General features: G+C 35.4%; 1 protein-coding gene across 6 annotated transcripts in view; it reads left to right on the top strand.

Moving 5' to 3' along the window:
* The window catches only part of SEMA5A (semaphorin 5A), a 313,513-nt gene that overhangs the window by 120,933 nt on the left and 167,225 nt on the right, over positions 1-25,355 (top strand). For all 6 annotated transcript variants that reach the window (XM_048939888.1, XM_048939884.1, XM_048939886.1 and 3 more), the window contains one exon: positions 7,599-7,644. In XM_048939888.1, the coding sequence (XP_048795845.1) occupies positions 7,599-7,644 (46 nt within the window). The remainder of the gene's footprint in view (positions 1-7,598; positions 7,645-25,355) is intronic.

Genomic DNA, 25,355 nt, shown 5'->3' with positions numbered 1-25,355 from the left:
CTTTGAGAAATAGGAGGAATGGGGTTGGAGGAGGTGGAGACAGACGTGTAGAGATAGAGGGGAAGCTGTATTACCTGACATTGATGAAGCAGCCCAAAGCACGTGGTGAGGACAAGCAAAGATTAAACTTCAATTTCTGAAGCTGAATTAGGGGAAGAAGAATTATTTCTATTCTGGTTGCTAGGTTTTAAAATTAGCATGTGGAGAATATGACAGATTTTTCAGTATTATGTCAATTGGTCTAGATTTAGTGTAAAATGAACTGTTTCTTCTAATAGGTATGTGTTAAATTGGATGAGATTATACATTTAAGTGAAATGAAATAAAATAGTTTAACAAAAGACTCTGTGCACTTGTATGGATGCAAAACAACTGTTAGTACATTATAGGGTGGCTGTTGGCTTTTGATGTTGAGTTTTATGGGAGTATAGCTAAATTACCCTCTCTCTAAGCTTTGCCGCAGAAATTGTTTGTTACATCATGTATGACCTGACAGACAAAGTAAATGAGTTCTCTGAAAATCTGAAACATTCACAGGAACTCATTTGTTTTCTTCAAAAAACAAACATATATCAAAACACTTTTTTTTTTTTTTTTATAATTAAGTGGCATCAGCGAAGGATTACTTTTAGGACATTAGGTCATCACTAAGCTCAAGGAAATGAAAGGCCATTTGTTTATCTTATTCTGATAAATCCTAATAAAATATTCAGGTGTACATTTATGTGTGCTATTTAGTGGACCTACTTAATATAATATAATCAAATATAATCAAATATGATAATTAATCCTATTTTTTGGGAAGCTAGAAAGCATGGAGATCATGAAGTTCCCCAATTGCTTGCTTTCTTTTTTTTATACAGACTTTGCTCCATCTCCTGTGGTGTTTTTTTTGTTTCCCCCCTGGAAAGCTCAAATAAATGGGGGAAGGATGCAGCAGTGTCGGAATTGTCTTGACAAATTGTGCATTGCCTTCTTTCTCCTTATTCCCTGACAACACAGTAAACACTTAACAATTCTAGTTATTATAAATCCAAAAGTGTTAAAATTCTTCCAGGCATTTAGTTAAACAGTTAACTAGAATCTGGTCGCAAACCCAATAGTTCAAAGGAGAAATCCTGCGGTTCGAAATAGTTGCATTTTCTTTCCATCTGTTCTTTTTTTGTTGTTAGTTTTTCTTTTTCCAAAATTGTTTTATTCAAACTGTACCAGGTTATACCAAAGGAAGGTTATTTGTTTAAAGTGAGAGTAAAGTAACCCTCTTCTTCCCAAGCATCTTCTGCTTAAAACTGTGGGCTGGTAAGAGCCTGACTGGAGGCTATTCATGAAGTGCACTATTAAAGTTTTTACAATTCAAATTTGGCTAGTTTTTGCTATACTTTAAATTCTTTTGTTTGCTTATAAAAAATGGGTTCTAAAGCTATTATCCAACTTTTTTTTTTTTTTAATAGAATAATATATAAGTAGATTTCTTTTCTTCTTTTCTTTTTTCTTTCTTTTTTTTTTTTTTTAAAAAAAAAAAAAAAAAAAAGCAGAGCTTTTTAACAGCAGTGGCTTTCTCCTGTATGTTCTCCTTCAAGTTAATTAAACTTGCTTTGAGGTTTATCACTTGCTTGAGGTGGCTTATTGCCTCAGTCACTCCTTATCCTGCTGATGAAGGACTATAACAGTATGCCTTTTCACTTAATTAGATGTGTGTTTGGGAACGTTAATTTGAACCATTACTACTACTTGCCACAATAACAGAAAGGCAAATTAAGGGATTCATTAACAGTGGTTTACAGATCTCTAATAAAGGAATAAATAACTGTACAGGTTCACTTCTTACTGTTGTCTGCTCCCAGCAGGAGAATCTGAGTCTGTTGTTAATGAGATGCTTTGAGCATACTGGGAGAATATAGGCACCAGGAATTAGCTGCTGCATGCTTTGAACATCCATCTGGGTTTTATTGCTCATTTAACACTTTGTTCAGAGTAATCAATGTCTGTCCTTCCACTGATTGATTAGATCTAATTTAAGGTATGGTTTAATGTTAAATCTAAGAGAAATTGTCATCCTACTGAAAAAGGAGGGTCTTTCTCCCCTTGTCTCCCTTTTCTACCTTTGTAAATGGATTTTTAAATATTTTTAAAAGCTAATGCTTTGTCCTTCTCCTGTTCATGTCTTTCTCCACTATGACACTTTTTCATCCAGGTCTGCTGATAACTTGATTGCAAAGTAATACTAGTAAGACTAGACATTTCTCTAACCCTGCAAAAACTATTTGTTTTCTTGTGCTGTTTCAATGTTTTGCCATTTTATTTACTGTACGAACATGATGCCGCATTAGAAGAGCTCTAGAGGTTGACCTAGGAAAAAAGACAAAAGGAAATATGGCAGGTGTAAATGAAGATTTTTTAGCAGAGGCCCTGTTATTTCAGTGTAAACCATCTTCAGAAATAGTATCAAAAGAAAGGTGTTCTCAAGATTCCTGTCTTTAATTGAAGTAATTGTCTTTATGTGTACATGCTTGATCTGTGCTAATTGTAGTACAACCCTTGCTATGGGATATACCAATTTGTGCCTTCCTTTCCTTCCCAGTTTCCTTCCCGTGCCATTTATCTACTCCTTCTTTAATGGTCTTCAATCCAGCTGTTGTAGTTAAACCTTACTGACAGATTGTGCTTTCTGACCTTGCCTCCTTCTGTGTACTTTTATGGCACTGGAATGAAGGGCAGGGAGCTGCTGCCTAAGAATCTGATACCATGATATGAAAGTCCTAGAAAGCAGCAGTGAGACTTTAAGATATTAAAGATTCAAATAGTGAAAGACCACAGAAAACATTCATGACTATTTATGTGGTAGGCTGCTGTATAGTGTATGTGGTATCATCCAAAACATAAAAATAGAAGGCATATACTTGAAGTGTTGCAACACAAGAGTATTAAAGACTTGATATACCATTATGACATACCTGATTAATGTTTTTGTTGAGGTGATATTTCAAACAAAACTAGTATGAGCTGAGTAAGCTCACAAAGTTGTATGTATTTAAAGAATAATAACCAGAAAAGCTGTGATCTAAAGGCATAAGAGATGCACAGGTGACAGATACACTGTGATCACTTCCAGCTTTGGGAGCCCAGGTGCTGTATGAAGGAAGCTTGAGCTGACAGAAGAAGACTGTAATATGTTTGACATGGCCTGAGGGGACTTCAGAAGGAAAGTGAGCTCCAGAGTTGCACTTGGTACCTTCCTCCTTTTTCTGGAGAAGCAGTTGGCATGAAATATCTAGAAGCGGTGCCTGACTGTTATTGGTCCTCTGTAAGGCATGCTTTGCTGAGGCTGTGTGTAGAGTAACAGGGAAGTGTCTGTTATAAGACTTGTTAATTCTGAGAAGTAATCATCATAGAAATAAATCAGATTTGTTAAGTTCCTTGTTGACTGGGTTGATTTAGTTTATAATACCATTTTTTCCTAATTTATGCCAATTCTCTTTGCAAAGCTGAGTGCCCACTGGTCAGTCTATGATAACCTCACCCTTCCTTTGTCCTTTTGAATATTGATAAAACTTAACTTTACTTTTCGTTATTGTGATTTTACTGTTGTCATTTAATATAGATTTCTTTTTATTTCTGAGATGTTATTCTTAACTCTTTCATGCTTTTTTTTTTTTTTCTATATGTTAATAAACCAAGTCAATTACCTACATGGTAAGTTTATGATATAGGTTATCTACTTTCCACTGATTGATTTAGTTCCAAATGCTACTTTTATTGCACTGAAGAACTGGAATTGGCTTTCACCCAAAGCTTCCCTTTTTCAATTATGAAATAATGACTTTTGACTTTTGCTTAGTGTTTAATTTTGAGGGAGCTTATACTGTAGTCTTGATTATTTTTTTTTTCCTTCCAGTAAATTATGCTAAATTTTGTTCTTTCATGTGAAATAATTTCTTCAAATGTCCACAGGAAAGAATTTTTTGCTGTTTTATTTCCAGGAGATTTGGCCATATCTGTTTGGTCGTGCCTTGAGTTTCTGACTTGAGCTCTCAATTGCAGAGGAATATGGGTGCTTGTGTGGTGTTTTTTTTGTTTGTTTGTTTGGTTTTTTTTTGTTTTGTTTATTTTGTTTTTGCTTTTTTCAAAAATTGAGCCTATAGTACTTTCTCCTAAGGGGTGTGTGCCACCTTAATGTTCCTTTAATTTACATCTGTGCTTAATACAACAGTATTTATTGTTCAAATTTTATGCCTTGCTGTTTCACTGAAAGAGGAAAGTACTATGTTTCACAACCATTGTTAACACTTTTTACACTCCATAGTGGATGGGTTTTCAGTTGATTTTGACATGGACTTGGAACATGAAACACACAGCAGATAAATTTTATTCTTTTACTTGAAGTCATGCAGGATGCATTCACTGCAATAAATTGAAGTACATGGGGACTAGTGACTGCTTTTTGTAGTGCTTCATTCAGGTTCCCACTGATGCCAGTTGATGTCTTTGTTATTGAGTTTAAGCAGCCTCATGGTTAACCAATTCTGATTGGTAGCGCAACCGGGAAAGTTGTTCAGTACTGAGAATGTAAAGCAAGTTTGTCTGTTGAGGGTCTAAAGTAATGTAGGATCGCATATTTTCTTGCAGTTATGGGTTTTTTCTCATTATAGTGTCTTTGTCCTTGCAGATTTATGTAACATTTTCATTTTCTTCATTCATTAAATGCAAAATGGAAACAAATTTACCAATTACAGACAATGTAAAATCAGTTGAATTCCAACATGTGAAACTGTATTGGTCTTACTTTTATTACCACCATACTTGGACAAGAGACGGACCTGCATGCTAAAAGGTCTATAGCTATGCTTCAGAAATGTGCTTGAACAGTTTTATTTTACGTCTATTGTTGCCTTTGAAGTATATATGCTGCACAATGAATCGAAACAGATTAGAAAATAGCAATCCCAGGCATAAACTTAACATCTCTAAATAATCACTGTGACCTGTCTCATGAGAGGCCTAATGATTGCATATAGCAAGAAAGTTAGTGCTGGCTTTTCCTTTGGGCTGACAAAGTTATTAGTACCATATTTTCAGTGTGGTTTTTTTACTCTTACATTTATTTATTTAGATTTTTCTCAGATATAACCCTTTCTAATGAGTTCTCATATGTTAAACTGTTATATGTATAGCGATAAATATAGACTTAGTAATTTTACAGAGGTGGAGATGTTTTTGTAGGAATAGTTTTGATTGCAAACCAAGTGCTAATTTGCTATTTGTCCTCACTTTATTAATGTTGTAACATTCACTCTGTGCTATCCATTTGCCCAATCTGCCTTCATGTTACAAGTTTTAATGCTTTTGCAATTTATTGCACTTTGATTTCCTTCTTTTTATTTTAACTGGTTTTACTAAACTGAAAAATGTAATAGGTTGTTGGCAGCCACATACAGTTGGAAAATGTGGAAATATACAGTAATTAGCTCTGGCTCTTGATTCATTCACACGAACGTGGACATTTTATTCTTTCAAACACTTACTGGATCAATATTTGTAATTTTGCTGGGTGTATTACTGGGAGAAGTATTGTGCTCTACTGCATGGGGCATAAATGTCATTTTCTTAGGAACACAATGACTTTCAGCCCTCCTTTTTCACTAGGACTGCATTTTTATTTATTTATTTATTTATTTTCCAATTTGGATCACTTTTTAATAAGTTGAAATGATGTCATATTGAAGCACCATAGAAGTTCATCATTATTAATACAATATTCCTCAATCATTGTTCTGTGATGCCACATCAGTTATAAAGATTCAGTAGTTACCTTAAGACGAAGTACCCATAGGAGCTGACGTGACACTGTATGGAAGTACTGACCTGAAAAATAGAAGTGTGAGATGAGACTGTGCTCATATATCCTAGAACAGCGAATCCATTTATTTGTAGAGTGAGATGTGACTCTGATACCACTGAGTTAAGAAAACAATTTATACCTGCTGTGGATGCAGTTCAACTTCTCTGGAAGAAAAAAAGTTGTCCTTCTCCTGTAAATGAAAGAAAGATTTGCAACAGCGATGAAGCAGCAGGTTTCTTAGCTTTGATATCTAGTGAAAGAAGCACGATCAATGATGGTTGATGGAAGCAATTCCATATAAGCAATGAGGTATGAACCCATCTTAGTATATGCACGTTCCTTGTTAACTATATCTGAACAAGATAAAAATATACAGGTAATTTTTGTCTTCACAGAGATAGTACAGATGGTTTAGAAAACTATATGCATCATTTCCTGACTTTCAATGGAAGTCTTTAAAGTTAATTTGCACTTGAGGATGAAGCTCTCTATGTAAACACTGTACCCTTTTCTTTGTTTTCAAGTCTCTTTGTGACTCAAACACAGGCATTGTAGTAATATTTTTATATTATATAAATATTTTTATATATTTTTATATTTTTATATAAATATAAAATATATATTTGTATATAATATAATATATAATATATATAAGTATTTTTTAAAGGGAGAGTTGATTTCCCTTGTTTGCTATACACACACAGTTTAAGAAGACCATATGTGTATATGTGACCACATACGACTCAATAAATAAATATAGATGCATGTGAACTGCCGGCAACAAACGGAGCTGACTGGGATAGCAGTTGTGTTTCACAGATATGTGATTTAATAAATAACATTTTTAATTGTTTAGGCGTTGGCTGCTTTTTCTAAGGCTCATTTAAAATATAGGTCCTCACTGACTGTGCCCATTAGAAATATCTCATGCCTGTTTGGAAAGAATCAGAATTGTTATGTCCAAAAACATGTCCAGATTTCAATTTAAATTATACCTCTACCAATTTCATATTGCTGATCCTTTGCAATTGTTGCAAATATTTAAATTCAAAGTTTAAATTTAATTGTTGCTTTACTATCTATTTTTGTTCACTTTGTTCAAATGAATTTTTTGAAACCTGTTAAAATAATCTTACACATTTGTTGTGAATAAACAAAAATTAGTCATGTTTACATTTTCTATTTTCAAAAATTTATTTTTTTAATTTTTTTTCCTTAAAAGGATTACTCTATAGTCACTTTGGAAAAGGCAGAATGGCTCTAAATAGGATGAAAAATAAGATTTTGTGGTTTATGTAGAGATTTTGTTGTAATGGGTTCCTTTGCTTCAAACTGTACATATCTGTGGCTGAACTAAGGTTCCTGTTTTGCTAAGAGAAATAGATCTAACCTACATGCTGTTTTATTCTTGTTTAGACAATTAATGCTGGTAATATGAATCTGCTGAAGAACTGTGTTTCATCCAGTTAATTCTAATGAAGGACTGGACTGTATGGTCCAGAAATCCATATGTGCAGTGTAAATATCCACTTCATATATAGTTTTCAAGCTGAAAATCAGTTATGGAAGAAATTGCCATAAATCTTTAGCCAAAGCGCAGTGTTTAGATGACAGTCCATCAAAGACTTAATAAGCCTGAGTCCCAGTCATGATTTCATTTTTTCTTTCTTTTATATTCATTAATTATACCCTTTTTTAAATGCTTGTAACAATTTAATGAAATTTTTATCTATTTTTTTCTTTTATTTTTGAACTCTAGAAACTACCTCTTCAGGTTGCAACTCGAGGATCTCTCTCTAATACAGGTATGTTAAGTGTTTTCTTTGTCTTATATAGGTTAGGCGAATGTTTTATAGCACATAATTGCGATATATTCATAAGCTTTTAGCCACAGACAAATATTCAGCTATTTTTGTCCTCTTTGCTGTATTATATAAGTCATATAATCCATTTTAATTCTAGATTAGTGTTTGTCCCAGGCCATACAGACCTGATGTTGCTTTACTTTCTGCTGGGATTTTTGTTAGCAAGGATCTATTAAAAAAAAAAAAAAAGGAAACTGGAAAAAAGAATTATTTCTCTTAGGAAAATATTCTAACTTTGGATTGTGGACTTTGTTAAAGGTTTTGTCTGCAGAATGTATTATTATTAAGGATGAAATGTGTTTTTAAAATAATGATAAACTTAAAGCTTCTTTCATACTTACTGAAGAAAAATTAGGTAAATTAAACAGATTTTCAGTGAAGTAATATAATGTGAACAAAGATAATAGAATCCAAGTTTTGTATAAAAGGCAGCTATCTGCTGTTTAAAACTTGTTGGAGCTTGGAACTAGAAACTAAAAGCTTTTAAGAGGCATTTAGGTGTCAAAGCCAAGTGATAATTCCTGATCAGTTTATTTCTTTATGAAACTTCCATGGTGAATTTATCACATATCTGCTATCTCATCTTCTCTCAATCTTCTGAGTGGTGTTCCTTGCTTTGGCTTAGTTGGTTTTTTCTTTCAGTGTTTAACCTAGCTTTCCTCTGTTAGGGTAAGTATCAATAGACTCAGGTCACTACAGTGGGAGAAATCTGTACTCTACAGAAGCGTGTAACTGCTTATTCAAACATCACCCCCATGGTGATTTCATACTAGGACAGAAACCCTGATGTTGGTTTTCTGCTGGACTACTAAGTTTTTGTCGTCTGACTGTACAGAAGCCTGTTAATGCTGTAACATCATTGGTTTGCCTTTTCCTACAACAGTTTGGGATTACATTTCTAAAAAACAAAGTATGCCAGTATTTTTTCTTACTAGCATATTTTCTACCCCTATTTCATGTTTCTAAATTTTTTTCCTGTTTTTGTACTCTATCATTATGACTCTTTCATACTTGTCCTTCACAAACCTCTTCCTTTTCTTCCCCTATGCTTTCCATTTGGTCCTCTTAGGTGTTCTAGGGCTGTCCTACATACAATATATCAGAAGATGTATTTCCTCGGATTCTTCCAGGCTGGGAAATGTGTCTGTTACGGCAGCTCTAAGTGAGCTGAGAGATATCTGAAGCCTTTGTTTTGATGCCAGTAGAGCAGGAGTAATGTGTATTACATTTAGGTCATCCTGCAGTCCTCCAGGGAAAGTAGGAAGGTTGTCATTGATCATGCAGTAATAAAAGTAAGTCCCTTCAGGTACCTCCCTCCAGATCAGCACCGTGATTACCACTTCCACCATCAGTGGGGATTAATTGTAGGAAGTCCTACAATTCCAAGTATGATTCCACAACTAGCCATAGTATTTTTGGAGAAAGCTAAGATAGGCAATCTCTGAAAGTCTCACACTAGACAGTGTGAAAGCTCTGTTAGTTAAAATAAGCATAACCTTCCATTGGAAAGTTCAGGATTCACCAGAATTTATCAACTATGAACTTGAAACTCACCTAAATCCAAAACTGTATTTACCAAATGATTCATAGAAGTTTACAAACATTTCGTATACTCTAGAAAAGTACAGAATCCTAGTTTGTGAATGCTGTCATCCACAGGTGTCATAGGATTTGCCCAAAGAAGAACAGAAGTAAGCCTCAATTTCTGAAACCTTAGGGTATATGTGTTCTCAGTCACTTGTAGTAAATAAATGTTTTAAAGTGGAACCTGAGTCTTTTACATCTCTACAGAATGGCTATAGGATTAGAGGTTGTTACCAAATTAATGACTAAAATATGCAGCATTTGAAGTTCCAAATCTTTTAAACTTTAAACTCTGTTGTGGTTGAAAGAGGTAGGAAAACAATGAGAAATGGTTAAAATGATATGAAATCCTTGAGTAACAGAATGATGGAATTTTGCAGGAGAAGTAAGGCATGCTGTGGTTTTGTTCATTAAAATCTTATGGCTAGTAAGCATTTGTTCGCTGAATGATTGAACGCTTTGACACTTTATGAACTGACAGAGTTGTTCTTGCAGCATTTTTTCTTCACAAAGTTGTCTAATGCATAAAAACGGTTTAATTTTTCTGTTTATGTTGCTTATTTGATTATGATGCATGAAGAAGCCTTTCTGAAAACATGCAGATGTTTCACAGACTAATTAGTTATTTTCACATCTGGAAGAAAAGGTGCATGGTGAAGTGCTAGTTGTACAGTATTTTCAGTGTAGAATAATAAAAATACGAAAGGTCTGGAAACAGTGTAACCTGTACACTTGTTGTTTAATTATTTTAAAACATTGCTTGAACTTTATTCTCATTACTGTATGTATGAAAGATGAGGAAAATTGCTGACTGTTCCTCGTGTGCAGCAGGTACTTCCAGCAAAAAAGTGAGGATCTTTGTTACAATTTGCATTTTTTTTTTTTTCAGTTTTCAATTAAACTTCTGAAACTCTTTATTTTGTTTATATTTCTGCTTTGCTTCGTCTTGATTCATCAGTTTAATCTTTCTTATAGCATGTTTCAGGAAAGAAAGGGAATGCTTATAAGTTAATCTTGATCATTGATACACTTTTTTTTTTTTTTTTTTTTTTTAATATAAATAAGTTTTCCCCATCTGTTACACTTAAGTAGCCACTGGAGTTTGTCATAATTGGCTTTCTGGGCTGTGAGGGCACATTGCTGGCTCATATCTAACTTCCCATCCACCAGTACCTCCCAGTCCTTTTTAACAGGGCTGTGTTCTTTCTTTAAATCTCCCAGCTTGTACTGATAGTCATGGTTGCCCATAATCCAGGTGCAATACCTTGCACTTGGCTTTCTTGAACCTCATGATGTTCTCCCAGGCCTAATGCTTAAGCCTGTCTGTCTCTCTGAATGGAATTCCATCCCTTGGACTTGTTGGCCAGACCACACCTCTTTGTGTCATCTACAAACTTGCTGAGGGTGCACTTGATCCCACATCTATGTTACTGATGAAGATGTTAAAAAGCATTAGTTCCAGTACTGACACCACTCACCACTGATCTCCAATCTGGATGATGAGCCGTTGACCACCACCCTCTGGGTACGATCTCACAATCAGTTCTTTGTCTGTCGAGCAGTCCACCCAAGTCTATCTATGTATGTCATCTTTACAATTTTCATTATATGTATCCTTGAAAGAGTTTTTTCAGGTAAGATATTATTTTGTAATTTTATCAGACACTGCATTTTTATCAGAAACAACTGTGTAATGGGAAATCTTTCTAAAAGTGAATGGAGTAGAATAATGAATCTGTGTTTATACAGTTGTGGGAGAAAAAAAAAAGCCAATATGTATCAAATATATACAGATGCTGCTTTTTTTTTTTTTTAAATTGGGTACCTGGGAAATAGTTTATGAATGATAGATAACCTTTTTAAAAAGAAAATTAGATGTTTGAATTTTAAATTCTCATAATAGAAATGCAGAACAGAGTTCATTCATTGAAAGGTTTCTGTTTTCATTTCTTTAGTGAAAGTTAATCCCTTGTAAAAGTGAGAGTTAAAATGTTAATAGATTGCACCAGACAGGATGTGTATCTAACACAAGATAACGAGCCATTGTTGCCCATTGTGGAGTGGCAGGCATCAAAGATGTCATCCAACATGCCATGATTCTGTTTTCTGTACTTTATAGAAAAAGCCTGTTTGAGTAAGCAAGTTCAATACGATAGTGTCTGTAACAAACTGGTATTTGATGTGTCTCAGCAATTTTCTCTGTGTGGGAGAATAAAGAAGAATACAAAGACTGAAAGCCCTTTAAAGCTCTTGCTGGAGAAGCCTAGAAGTCAATTTGTTCAAAGCTGACTGTCAGAACAATGTGTGAATGGTGATTATGGATTAGGAAAGAAGCCCTCATTGGGCTACAGTTGTAGAATGACAAATATTTTATACATCTCGGTTCAGCATAGTAGCCATGTAGGCTTTCTTCTATTATTGAAAGCCTGAATCTATGTAGTTTTCATTTGAGGTTTTTTTTTTTTTTATCACTCACCTAAAGTAGCAGTAAAAAATTGCCTAAAAACATTGCCTAAGGTGAAAGCTGAATTTTCTGAGAACTCTCACATATTTCTTAAAATACAAAATCAGAAGTCAAAATAGTAGTCCTACAGTAAATAACTCAGGAAGAAAAAAAAGTATTTTAGATTATGATATCTAGACAGTATCAGAATTAATAGTGGGACTTTGGCAATATGTAGAAGATGACTGTAACATATGTAGTTTTTGAAGTTTTTTTTTAATCTTGGAAAAGAGTGATTCTAAATTCAAAGATTTTTGCACCTCCTTTCCTAATCCTCAAATAGTTTGCTGATACATCTGTAAAGTTTATTTTATGGATGAAGGAAAAATGTATGCTGATACAAGCTGGCTTATATAATCTTTTATAACAATTGTGGCATCTTTATATGGATGTGTCCTGTAAATACATTAAGAATTTCATCTCACCTTTCACTTTAATCTTCTAGCCGTGGAGGCTGTTACCACTTTGAAAATTACCCCCTTCCACTTGCTCCTGTAGTTATGTAACTCTCCTGAGATTTTATCCTCATGTTGAGTCTGTACATTTTTCTATTGAAAACACAGACACCTCTAAGTCCATTTTTAAAGGCAATTTTGGTTCCCAGTTTGTTGCAAAAGCACCAAATTCTTCATACAAGCTAAGAAGTTTTTTTTTTTGAGGTTTTCATTTAACTTTAAATATAAGAGCATAAAGCCAATTTTATTTATTTATTTATTAACTGCTAATGAGACTTTCAGGTAAGTAAAGGCAAGATGGGATTTACAAATTGCCAGGAATAAGAGTTGCTTTGGAGAATGGCTAATACAAAGGAGATGCTTACTGGTGTTTGCATGTTTCAAGTACATCTGAAATACTTCCTACAAATGATATTTCAGCTTTATGTGTCATTAATGGCTGAATGGTAGGCTGAATACTGAGTTGAACTGTTGTATATGTTGAAAATATACATGAAAATTTTTAATACTTAATACTTCTAATACTTTTTAATTTTTTAGACAATCTATGATATTTTTATAAAAAGATAAAATATGCCAGCTGTAGTTTCAATTAGAAAATAACAATTGCTTGCATCATCCACCAAAACATTATTTATGCTTGAGCTCTTCATATGTGCATCTGAGTCATGTGAATGAAAAATGGATAACCATAGCAGATAGGTTAGAATTACTTTTGGTGCTGGTAAGACTTCTGCAAATTATTCCTGGAGGTCTTGAAAGCAAAAGAAACAACCAGTATTCATAAAACTTTTTCATAGGGGACTGAGGTGAGCATTTCTTTATCTGTGGTATCATTAGTGTTCTCATTTTGTATTGTTGTCTACACACAGAACTGTATTTTTCTGATTAAACTTGCAACTTTATTGGAAGCTAAAGATGAATGCCATAATTTCACATGTCCAATCTGTAACCCACTGACCTCTTCTACATGTAGTTTACAGGGGTTTCCTCAAACTAGATGAAATATGTTAGATTGCATGTATTCTTATCTTCTCTCAATAGTGTATCTGTGGGGAAATGAGCTACTAGCAGGCATTTCATTTCCTTTAGGGAATGATGTGTATTTCATTTCCTTTAGGGGGGGGAAGCTGCTAAAATAGTGTTCATAGATACCCCTGCATGTTAACACATAAGATGGCAGATTTTCTAAATCTGTCTTTGGTTGCATTTGGGCATGTTCTCTTTCAATATTCATTGTGAATAGTCTTTATATACATGGGATTTTTTGCCTACATTAGACTGGTTACATATGTATTTGGTTGTGTTTTTTTTCCTTTGTGATGTTCTGCAGATCCCACCACAAAACTATACAGGGTGCATGTGAGGAAGGCAGTTGATGTATGACTTCTCTTCTGCTCATCTCCGTTAATCATTTAAAATTGGCTTCTAAGTAGCATGGAGTTTTTTGTTTCCAGAACTTGTAATTTCATATGCCCTTCACTACAGCTGAAATGTGTCATGTAAGTTTAGAATGAGTCCAAGTGAGGCAAAATATTGGCAAATTGGCAGGTCTTTGCAACTGCCTTGTCTTTATCTGTGCATGTGAGTATGAAGAAGAAAGCCAGGCAAAGGCTTTGTCATTTATTTGCTGTATCTGTCATTGTTTGGCATCAGTATTAAAATACAAGCACAAGTTTATTTCCAGGCAAATGAATCTGAAAACATCCATCTAGCTGCAGAAGCTTAGGGTTTTAGTTTCCTACCTTTGCTTATTAGCCATATCTTGTGTGCTTACTGTAATTTTCTCTTCTGATTTTGCAGCAAAGACAAATAGGTACTGAAATTTTTCACTACCACTGGAGCAAACTTCCTCATTTTTTTTTAGATAAACACTTGTTTTGTTTCTGAGATAGAGGGGAAGCCTGAATCACCTGGATATAAAATATAAGTGCATTTGTTCTCATGAGAAATAGAGACGATTTCAAAAGGTATGTGCATTTGTTTCACTGCAGATATTCAAGAAATTGCTGATGAGGATTTTATAGTGATATAATTTATCCCTTTTTGAGTGATCGACTGCTAAATTTTCCTGGTATGTGTGGTGTGCAACCAGACTGTTACATACCCCAGAAGTAATTGTGGAAATGCCTTTTTTTAAGAAGCTGGTACTTGTGTTTTTTCTTGAGCATGAGCAAACTAATGCATCTGCAGAAGAGTAATCACGAAGTATCATGTTTGAAGGGAAACCAAGCTTCTGCTTTCCAAATATCTAGTCTGTATATAAGACCATGGCATGCTTCAGCTGATTCTGGAATAAAGCAGTGTGACAAGTCACACACCACAAGTCAGTGCTTACGGTAGGGAAACATGGGCTCTCCTTGAGAAGTAGCCTTTTCCAATGTCTGTAATGTCTGTATTAAATAAATGCAAAAATGACTGACTGTACAGAAAATGAAAGCAGAAAATATGGAGGATGAAAGCAGATTGTCTTCAATCTGTTGTTGTCTTGCCTGAGTGGAGAGCTGGCTACAAGCAGTTCCTGGTCAAAGGCTTCAGTGGTGCTGCACTGTTTAACAATTTAGAAAATATTTGGAATATGCTTTGAAAGACATGTCCCCATTCTATCTGTAATACAGGATCTGCAAATATGATTATTAGGTTTTGGTTATAGACAGTGATATGTATGTTTATTGTCTGTCCTGACCTATGATAACTAATGTGAGTGCAGCCACAACTTGTATACCATCTATGTCTTAGGAGTAAGCTTAAAGACAGGTCTTCTGGGATACAAAGAGGATTGCATTTTCCAGTACTGCAGAGATCGATTAAACAATTCTACCAGAGTAATGGACATAGATTCTATTGGGTAATTTTAAGTGTTGGCAATGATTTCAGCTTACACCTCTTTGCGTAACATCAATATGTCGTCTGAGGACACTGTGTGGTCCATATTGTACCCTGACACTGCTTGTTGACCTATGAAATTAAAAACACTTGAACTGAGATTGAGAGAAAATGGCTCGGTAGCCTTGGGTCCACTTGACACGGGAGATAAAACTTTAAGATGCACTGAGCTCTAGGGAACTTTTGCCACAGTGCTGTATATACCCAGCTGCTGAATTATGGAAAGAACTGGCAAAAAGTTCTGTTCCCCTGGTCCCTAGGGTAGTGGTGGATATTTTTTTTAGATTTATGAAACTAGATCTTTGCTAGATTTTATTTTTTTATTAAAACAAAAAACAAATCAAAAACCATCAGAATTCTGAAATATGTAAAGAATCAAAGGGAAAGGAAAGGTCTTGAGGATCTTACAAGGAGAACAGTGGTTGGAGAGAAGCCTGAGCAAGTGTAGCAAGCTTGTAGGGGTGCTCTCATAAATGACTGAGGACACAGAGGGACAGTGCTTGCCTGGTAAGCACTGTTGAGCTCAATTTAAGATGAGGATTGTTGCTCCTAAATGTTTCAGAGATCTGTTTAGATGAAGCATAAGGAGGTACTCCTGTTCTGAACTAAGAATAATAGTTAAAGTAGCTTCAAGTTTTATTCTGATAAGTTTATCCAGTCTTTTGGGAAATAAGTTGCCTTTATTTTGACTGTCCTGGTTTTTCTACTACCTTTTCCCTTCCCCAGTTTTAGTAGGTATTCTTATCTCTTTTGACATGTATTGTTTTACTCGTTCCAGATGGTACAATATGATACTTCTGTTGTCAAGTCTGTGAGCTATAAATCATGTCAAAATATGTTAATAATTTTATTTAGTAAAGTTAGATGTGCTTTGAAGTATCTGGGGTTAGACATATATATGAGTTTTCTGTATTAAATCACTGGTTCAGGTCTTATTTTGGATTTATTTCAAGGCAGCCACACTGAAAATATTCCTTGTTTGAACGATGTACTGACATAATACACAACTACATTATTTCTCATAGCTGTGATTTGTTATTCTATTTTTTTTTTTTTTTGTAAGATTATTGCCTTTTGAAGACAACTCAGTACAGTGAGCATTTAGGAGTTACACTTGGTCAGTGGGTTCTGCCCCATGACAGTGTTCCTGCTCATCTGCCCCCCAGAGGAACTCACAGCCTTGGGGTCAGGTGCTCAGGCTGTCTGCCAGATCATGGGGGCAGCTGTATACTGAAGAACAGGATCCATCAACATCTGCATCTCCAGCTGTCTAACCCTGCTGGGGAAGAATGCTGACAGTACAGGAAGCACAAATGCCACTCCATTTTTGAATTAGACATCTGTATGGAATATGACAATAGGGATTTTATATGTTTGCCATATGCGGCAAGATTTCACAGTAAGTGAACTGCATCTAAAATTTAAAATAAACTCTTTCTGTCATGCTCTCTAAAGTGAAATATCAGTATGAAATTAAAAGATTGTGTGACTACTAATGAGCATTCTTAAGCAAGGCTTCATTGCGGATTGAACATTGGCTGATCTTTTCAGTAATTATCCTTGTTATATGCTCACTTGAGATCCATCTGCTTTTTTTTCTTTTTTACTTTTATTCCCTCACATGATTTTAATACCAGCTTCTCTAGCCAATTCTTCTGGTTTTCACATTTGTTCTAGTGCCTGAAAAATGATTTATTTTCTTCTCAGATCTATAAAATAATTCAGTGATGTGATGGCTGTTGGGGTATTGATTTGTCAATGAAGTGAACAAAATATCAAACAGGATTATTGTAAAGCTGTAGAAAAACATAGAATCTGTGTTTGGGCTGGTTCATCTATCTTGATGTTTATGGGAATTTAGCTTGAAATAAGCAATGACAAGAATATGATTCAAAGGTAAATGAGTTAATCATAAAGGAATTTGATTAGAGATTAATATTTATACCTGCTGTTTGTCTATATTTTCAATTATGAAAATGACTTTCTTGATTGAAACCCATTAGTACTTTTCCCAGTGGACAGCTAACCTTGCAATAACCAAAAATAGACAACTCCAAACTTGCTTATGTATTGCTTTGCTTATTTTTTTTAATTGACCGATTCACTTATATTTGCTAAAAGGCAAATAAGAGTCCTGAGAAAAATATCAGAATTCCATATTTATGTGGATACCTTGGCAAAGTAATGTTATGAAAATAGTGGATATTGTAGAATTGTTCAGTAACCGGTGCAGAAGGAACACCCTTTATATTTATATTAATTAGATAAATAATTCTTGTGGTATTGACCATTTTTTTTTATGGAACGTGATTCAGTTTCTTAATCTTAGTCTCTAAATGAAACCTGAATGAATCACTTTGAAACACAAGGTTTATATATATATATATTTATATTTATTTATATATAATTTATATATATATTTATATATAATTTATTTATTTTACTTTCGGAGCTTAAAAAATTGACAATTTGAATGAAATGCTCGGTTTGGTACCTGCATTTTACATTAGTTTCTGTTTATTATACTTAAATATGAATTAGATAATGCATTCATCTTTAGGATAGCTTAAGTGGAAAATGCAGTAGCTGTGCAGTATTTGTATGTGCCATTGCTTTCAGGATATTTGTCATTGAAATCCCATTTGAAAGGATTATAGCCTTAGGCCCAGAAGCTCTAGACCTTTGCCTAGATGTTTCAAGAGTTCTGGGCAAAGTTCTGTCGCTCCTTGTACTTATTACAAAGAAATGATCAGTTGAAGGGTCAAACTGTTCCTTACTTCTTCCCACCCTGTTGCTATAAGTTGAAAACAGGAGCTTGTGAGAGGAGAGACTGTGCAAATTGGAACTGTAGTGACTAGTCTGCGTGAATGCTCGGACTCCTGCACACAGTAATTTCCGCTGATGAAATGGAAGCTTTCTTCAGTGCTGTTCTTTCTGCCCCATAAATGCATGGCTGCTTTAGTTATTCCAGCAGAATTTTGCATACTGTTTTCCCTAAATACATAGCCACTGAACAAAATTAAAACAAATCAAGAAGCAAAGAAATCAAGAAAGTATCTGTATTTCTATTTGTGTTTTAAACTGTTGAATGCACAGAAAATATTTTGCAACTACATTTTTTTTTTTTTTTTTTACTTTAATGAGGCTAGGTTTTCATACTGAAATTTTTATAATATGCCAGGACAGGTCTGAAGAAACAGTGATACTATAAGTTCAGACAAGATCAAAAATAGGTCATTGTATATTTATGAAAACTGCTCTAGGTGTGATTCTACAGCCCTTTTCTTGCACGACTGTCAGCAGTTTTGCTTGTAAAATAGAATACTGTGCTACGCAGCACAAGAAAATGAAGTAAAATGATTTATATTCACAGAGTCTTCTATGAAGAATTTCACGTGCTAATGTGTATGGCTATTTTACAGTTGAAATAATATTTGTAATATGCAACTTCTGAAATCAGGCTAAATATATTCCTTATTTCTTGAAACAAGCTTGTTGTCAGATAGATTCAAATGCATCTTGTTTCTTCCTGACATCATCATGACAGTATTGCCATATATTTACACACGAGGGTATGCTTATACACATCAGGTAAAAACATCTGAGTAGGTGTTTCTAATGTACTTTGGTAAACATTATTTTAAAAGAAATTCATCATTTAAGAACTACTGCTGTCATGTTTCTCTTTAAGTCAGATTCAGCTGATATACTCTCGTAATGCTCCAGCTATCCATTAGGAAGGCTGAGCAGGGAAGCTGAAACTTTATAGCTGATGCATGAAAAATCATAACCAAATTATTCTGAAAAAAAGCAAGTATGCTATGTAAAGAATATTATTTCACTAAAATTTACAGTTTTAGTGATTTTTTTTTTTTTTTTTTCTGTTCCATCTGCAGCCTAGATGTATAACAAGAAGCAGGGGATGGGGTGGAGTAAGAGAAATTATTTCTACAAAGTTACATATAAAATATGTTGTTACGGTATCATTGCATTTAATGAATGTACATGTTAACATGAAGGAATAAGGAAAAAATGAGCAATTACTTCCCCATATTTTCGGAAATAATATTTATTAACATTCCTGATCAAATAAAGTATAACATGACAAGAAACTGCTTTCTAAAGGGTGAATTCTCCCTTTGACTTGCAAGCTTTGGAGAAGAATTAGCAGGATGGAATGGAGGAAAAAAACGTGAATTACTGTGAGTGAAACCAATCAGACTGAGGCACTGTAAATGCAATTTACTACTGATGTGAGGTACAAAGCTCGTGGAGAGTGTGGTGCTGTGGAAAGTCTCTGCTAATTACCTTTGCGTATTGGAAAAGAAAAGCATCTTATAGCCTGAGATCACGGTCATGCTATAGCAAATGCATTTTACAGGTAAAAGTAAGGCTGATCGTACAAGGGAAGGTTCCTAATTTAGCATAAGAGATAAGTAAAGAATATAATATGTTTTTATCTGTGAAGAAGATGCAATTTTTACCAGACTTTTCCAGAACAGCAGGTATATGTGCAATGCAGAAAATAACAGAAAGGATCTTGGCATCCTTGCTGAGAGAATCAGCCACACATAAGCTCCCTGCTGCTGCTAAATATCCAGCTGAGGGAAAAGCACCAGAAAGCTGGAGGTAACTTCTTTTCTGGGAAAGAAAAAAAAAAAAAAAAAACAAGAAAAAAAAAAAAGCACAGATTTTCTGGTTTGTGCAGCAAATCAGCGTAAAATAGATGCAAGAACTCTAGTCAGCCTAAGCTAGAAAACAGAGCATTGGATGATAAAATCTGAGAAGAAAAAAGGATTAAAACTGGTAGTTTCTTCAAGAAGAATTTGTGGTCTGGCTGAATTGCACTAAATGAGGCATTTAAATATGGTCACAAAATGGCCACAAAGTGAGGACGTTTCTAGAAGCCAGCCAACATACCTGCTGCCATGGCAGAGAAGGCTCTCACGGAGTGCTAGAGCATGCTGGAGACTATGTGCAGGAGAACAGCTACTGCTGTGTTTACTGGGCTGACATGCATAATTTTCAGCCAAAATTCTTAAAGCACAGGTGGTTGAGACTCTCCAGATGCACGTCTCTACAAAGATCTGCAAATGGCTGGATGCAGTCATTCAAGTTTCCTGGCTGAAACCTCTCTGCTGAGAGCTGGGCAAAGCTTGGAAGCTGTCTGAAGTTATTTACCATTCCTAAGCCCATGGCTAGAGCAGTGTGTTGTACCTTTAAGCTGGGAACAGACAGCGCAATACAGTTACCCCTAGCTGGCCTCTCAGATGATAGAAGGCTGTGGCAGGCAGTGAAATGGATTGCTTCAAATAAAAACACCTTTGCTACTGAGAGTAGGAGAGGGAAAAATGAAACAAAGAGCATCTGAACCAAGTGATTCCCAAATTGCTCCTCCTATAGGAAAAACACAGGTTTTCTTGTATAGTGTATTTCCTTAGCACAGCTTGTAAGATTACCTACTCTTCTTCTGCAGGTTGGGATGTAGCAGACTTATACAACTTCACTCTCAGAAGCATTAAAACTATCTAAAGAGGAATTTATTTGGGGGCTACAAACCAAAAATGTATGTTACTTTTAAAAAAAAGAAAAAGTAAAATAAGAGAACTTAATTGGAAGGCAGTCTTATTCCTATACATGCCCATGGCTCTGAGATAAAATCATATACACCTGAAAAAATATATAGTGGATTAGAATACTAGAAGAGCTTAACTATTTTTCTGTTTCATTCAGAGGTAGTTTGTCATATCTTTGAGAAATATTTTTAATTGTCTCTGTGAAGTGGATGATCTCAAAGAGGCGAGTGAGAGCTGGAAGGTAAAACTGAGTTAATAACAGCTAGCATACTGCCTTTGAGTGTAAGAGACTGGCTTGTATCTGCCTCTGTCATCTTTCACAGCATGGATTTGGACCTGGTTCTTCTGTAGACTGTGTTTCCTAAAATGTAGGATTCAGTAGGGTTGAGTGGTTTTTTTTTTCCCCCTTTTAATTTAGGAGATATGTAATAGCCGCTCCAATAAGTTGTTTTTTTTCTAGTAAAGTGGCAGGAAAAGTTTGAAAAGGTTTTGGAGAAATGGATGTGTTTGTATCTATCTGGGGTCAGAAGTTCCCCAGGTTCCTAGTGCTGGCCAGCATTTGTTATGCTGACATTCGTGTGACATAGCTAAAGTTTTGTAACTACTCAGGTCTTTCATGTAGTTTGTAGTTTGTTTTGAATAACTGATGGCTGAATGTGCAGAGGGTTTTGGGTAATGCTGCTCTGCTACCTTCCTGCTGCAGTGGTTAAGTGCTAGAAGTACTGTAGTGGTTGTGCAGACTTGTGGTATTATCAGAGGTGCTTCACTGTGATGAGTGGGTGCAGTGATGGAGTGTTGCTGTGGAAGTGTGATCTTCTGCAGACTGAGAACCAGGTTTCCTGATACCATGGGATTGGAGAAGCAGATGTTTGTGTTAATTAAAGAATGTTGAGTATCCTTTATCTCACCTGTCTGTGGTATAGACACTGCTTTAAAATGCCTGTTGAATACTGTAATTACTATGTGAATGTTCATAGATACTATAATTGCTGAGTATGATGTTAACGTACTGCCTTGGAAATTCAGGTTGTGAGACCCTTTTCCTACTGGAATTTGTGTTTTCTGTTATTTATTCAGCGTGACCATTCTGCAAAATTATTGTACAGAAAAGCAAGCAAAAGTGCAATCTGAGCAGACTTCATCTAGGACAATATTCTTCCCTTTTTGTGCCTTCATGTTAGCACCAGCATCTGTCACATCAATCTCATACTTAGTGATCCTTAGAGAACCCTGCAAAAATAGCTCATGAAAATAGGCTGTCTGATTGGGAAACTGATGATTACTGCTAGCGATATACATGGAAAAAGCAGAGCTGAGTTGCTCTTTCATGGTGGTGTCAAATGTACAGGAATGTCTGGAGTAGGAAGAATGAAAACATAGTGGATCTCTAGGCCAGGTGGGGATCTGAATGGGGATCTGTGCTGGGCTGCAGGTGGAACAGTGGAACAGGTAGTTCTTTCTTGATGTGCTTTAATATCTAGCCAGTGAGTGGAGGAAATTTTCAGCACTTTCTATTCTTTCAAGAGATTCTTCAGTATCATTTTACCATCTTGAGGTTCAACGTTAGTAGATCATTATGGAGAAGAGAAATAATTTGTGTAATGATTGGATTGACGACATGATAATGTCACTATGCAGAATTTCATGGGAAGTCCGTACACTAAAACTGTGTCTTACCATTCAGTACATATGACTGCATTTCCAGTAAAATACATTTTGAAACAAGAGTTTGCATGAGAGTTGGGGACCACGAGCAGAGTGTCGACGAGTAGGTATCAGAAAAGCTGCAGTAAACCTGTGAACCTATGCCTGCTTTCTACTTATAGGGGGAAGAGAGAATTAGATGGGAAAAGAGCAAAACTTGCATGTAATACATGTTTTCCAGCACGTGCTAACATCAGCAAACTTTCCATAGATTTATATAATACTGTGTTTGTTACATGTCTGTCTTCACTAGCTCAGCTTCCTATGTGTACTGGACAGTTGCAGAGGTACATTAATTATTTTTTTCAAGGTTGCTTGTGAAATACTTCTGCTCAGTTTCTAGGCCATTTATTTTATAGAATGATGGCTCACAATTGCAACAAGTTCCATTATCAACTGCACAAGCTCTTTACAATAGAGGGGAACAACAGCTTGGTTTGAAGTTTAAATTCTGAAGGCTTCAGTCACAAAATGTTATGTCCCAAATACCTTTTTAAGTTCAATAAAATGGGGAATTTATGGCTCCCTGAATGTTAGTTAAAGTCTAGAGACAAATTCTCTGTTCCCTTCTTTGAAAATTGCAATACCCGTACAGTGTGGATGGTAAAGATCAGAGTAATGGTGATAATAGTACTCAAATGTTAAACTTTTTATTCAGCAGCTGGATAACCTTGTAGGAGCTCACCACACATCACTGCCTTCTCTTCTTTCCGCTGTTCATTAAAATAATTTGCAACATATGAAAGGTTAACATGAGGGCATAGAAGTATACTAATCTTTTTCAGTCCTTCTTAGTCTTTCATGATATACATAAGATTTGGGTATGTAATCCTGACTTGCAAAATATTCACATTTATTTCAAAGGTGACTTCAGATCTTCTGCAAGAAGAAATCTGGCTATTCTGCTGACAGAAAAACAAATAAAGAACAGGATAATCTTGGAAGGCTTTGCCTTGCCATTTACCATTTTTAGATTCATAAACAGAATTTTAAAATACTAGATGTTGACAGAGTAGCAGTTGAAATCCTGAATGCTTCATACTTACCTGTTGCATGTAGTAGGAATTGCTAGCCATGATGAGTTTGTCAGTTTAAGTTTGTTTAAATACTTAAATATAGAGGAGTCTGTTCAGTGACAGGAAAATGAAAGAAAGGACGTGCTGGTGTAGCTTTATTTCATCTCCGTCCATCTGAGCCTCATAGTTTTTTCAGGTCTAATAACTTCCTTTTAAGGACCACTTTAAAATGACTTTAAAAGAATCAGTAAATAAAACTCATAATAGGTAATAGGAATTATTATAGTATCAGGCTGATAAATTCTCAAATGACCAAGCCATGCAGGTTGTCGTTCCCTGACAACGCAGTCAGATGTAACTGGGGATGTCAGCATTCCTACCTTCCTCAGTGCTTCAGCTGTGCATGTGGGAAAAAATATAAAATGGATTTGGGCCATTTTAGTTGATGTAATCAGCTCATTGTAGGGCCATGTGAAGGTGATGTTACAGAGGAAAAGGCAGGAATTCATGGCCAGGAGTGACGTCAATTTGAAGTGAAGGGGAGCACTTAGTGTGATTCTTTAAAGGGTTTCTGGAGCCACAGCTCTCATCCTGGTGCAGAACTGGGAATGGAGAGGAGATTTTGAATGACCTCTTTGAATGACCAGCTTATTATCACACATTAACTCACCCTTCTAACCATCCCCAGAAGAAAAGCAATTAGAAAGAATAACAACAAAAAATAAAGTAAAAATAAAGTAAAATAAAGTAAAAAAAAAAAAAAAAAAGGGGATGCTAATTCATGTACTCGCTGTTAAAGAAAAAATAATAATAAAAAAAAAGAACAGAAAAATCCAAAACATTTTAAGAACACTGAGCATTTTAAACTTGAACTTTAAGATAAAGGAAGTCTGCATTTGTGAAATATAAGTGTGTAACTCATGGAGATGGATGCATCAGCTGGGAAAGTATGGCAGAACTCCCCTACCATTCAGCTGCTCTTTTCAAGTACCGCTACTAGAGATTACAGCACAGCCTGAAAAGGTTAAAGGTGTGGATGTTTTGGAGACTAAAGGAGAATAAGTAGCAGTGGTTTTTCTTTACTAGGAAGATTCCAACCCCCTACTATCACTTTTCCTCTTAAACTGTTATCTCCTTCAAGGCTCTTCTTTTTCTGTGCGTTTTGTATAATACAAGTCTCTGGAAGCAGTTGGACTGAAAAATCATATTAAAATGGCTAGTTCCTTTTCAGACGCTTATTTCTGGTGAATATCTATTCTGTTACTCTATAAATCTGTTTTCTCTTTTTCTTCCTTTAAAACGAAGGTGGAAAACTTGCCTTTGAAGTTGCAGAATTGAATTCATAGAATCAAAGAATCTTGAGTTAGAAGGACCTTTAAAGGTCATCTAGCCCAACTTCCCTGCAATGAGCAGGAGCACCTACAGCTACATCAGGTGCTAAGAGCCCCATCCAGCCTGACCTCAAATGTCTGCAGGGATAGGGCTTTCACCACACCTCTCTGGGTAACCTGTTCCTGTGCTTCTTTACTGTTATTATTATTATTATTATTATTATTTAAAAAAGCTTTATCCTAATATCCAATCTAAATTTCCCTCCTTTTAGTTTGAAATCATTTCTGTTTGTCCTATCTTAACAGACCCTTTCTTACAGGCTCCGTATAGATACAGAAAGACCACTCTCAGGTCACCCTGGAGCCTTCTCTTCTGCAGACTGAGGAGCCCCAGTTCTCTCAGTCCTTACAAGGGAGGTATATTTGGATCTTTTTTGTGTTCCTCATCTGGACGGACTCCAACAGGTCCACATCTGTCTTGTACTGAAGGACTCCACATCTAGATGCATCAGTCTTACCAGTGCAGATCAGAGGGTCAGAATCACCTCCTTTGTCCTGCTGACTATGCTTCTTTTGATGCAGCCTGGGATACAGTT

This window comes from Lagopus muta, chromosome 3, assembly GCF_023343835.1.
Source record: "Lagopus muta isolate bLagMut1 chromosome 3, bLagMut1 primary, whole genome shotgun sequence".
Lineage (NCBI taxonomy): Eukaryota > Metazoa > Chordata > Aves > Galliformes > Phasianidae > Lagopus > Lagopus muta.
The sequence above is the reverse complement of the archived record's forward strand: the minus strand, read 5'-3'. Positions and strand labels throughout refer to the sequence as shown.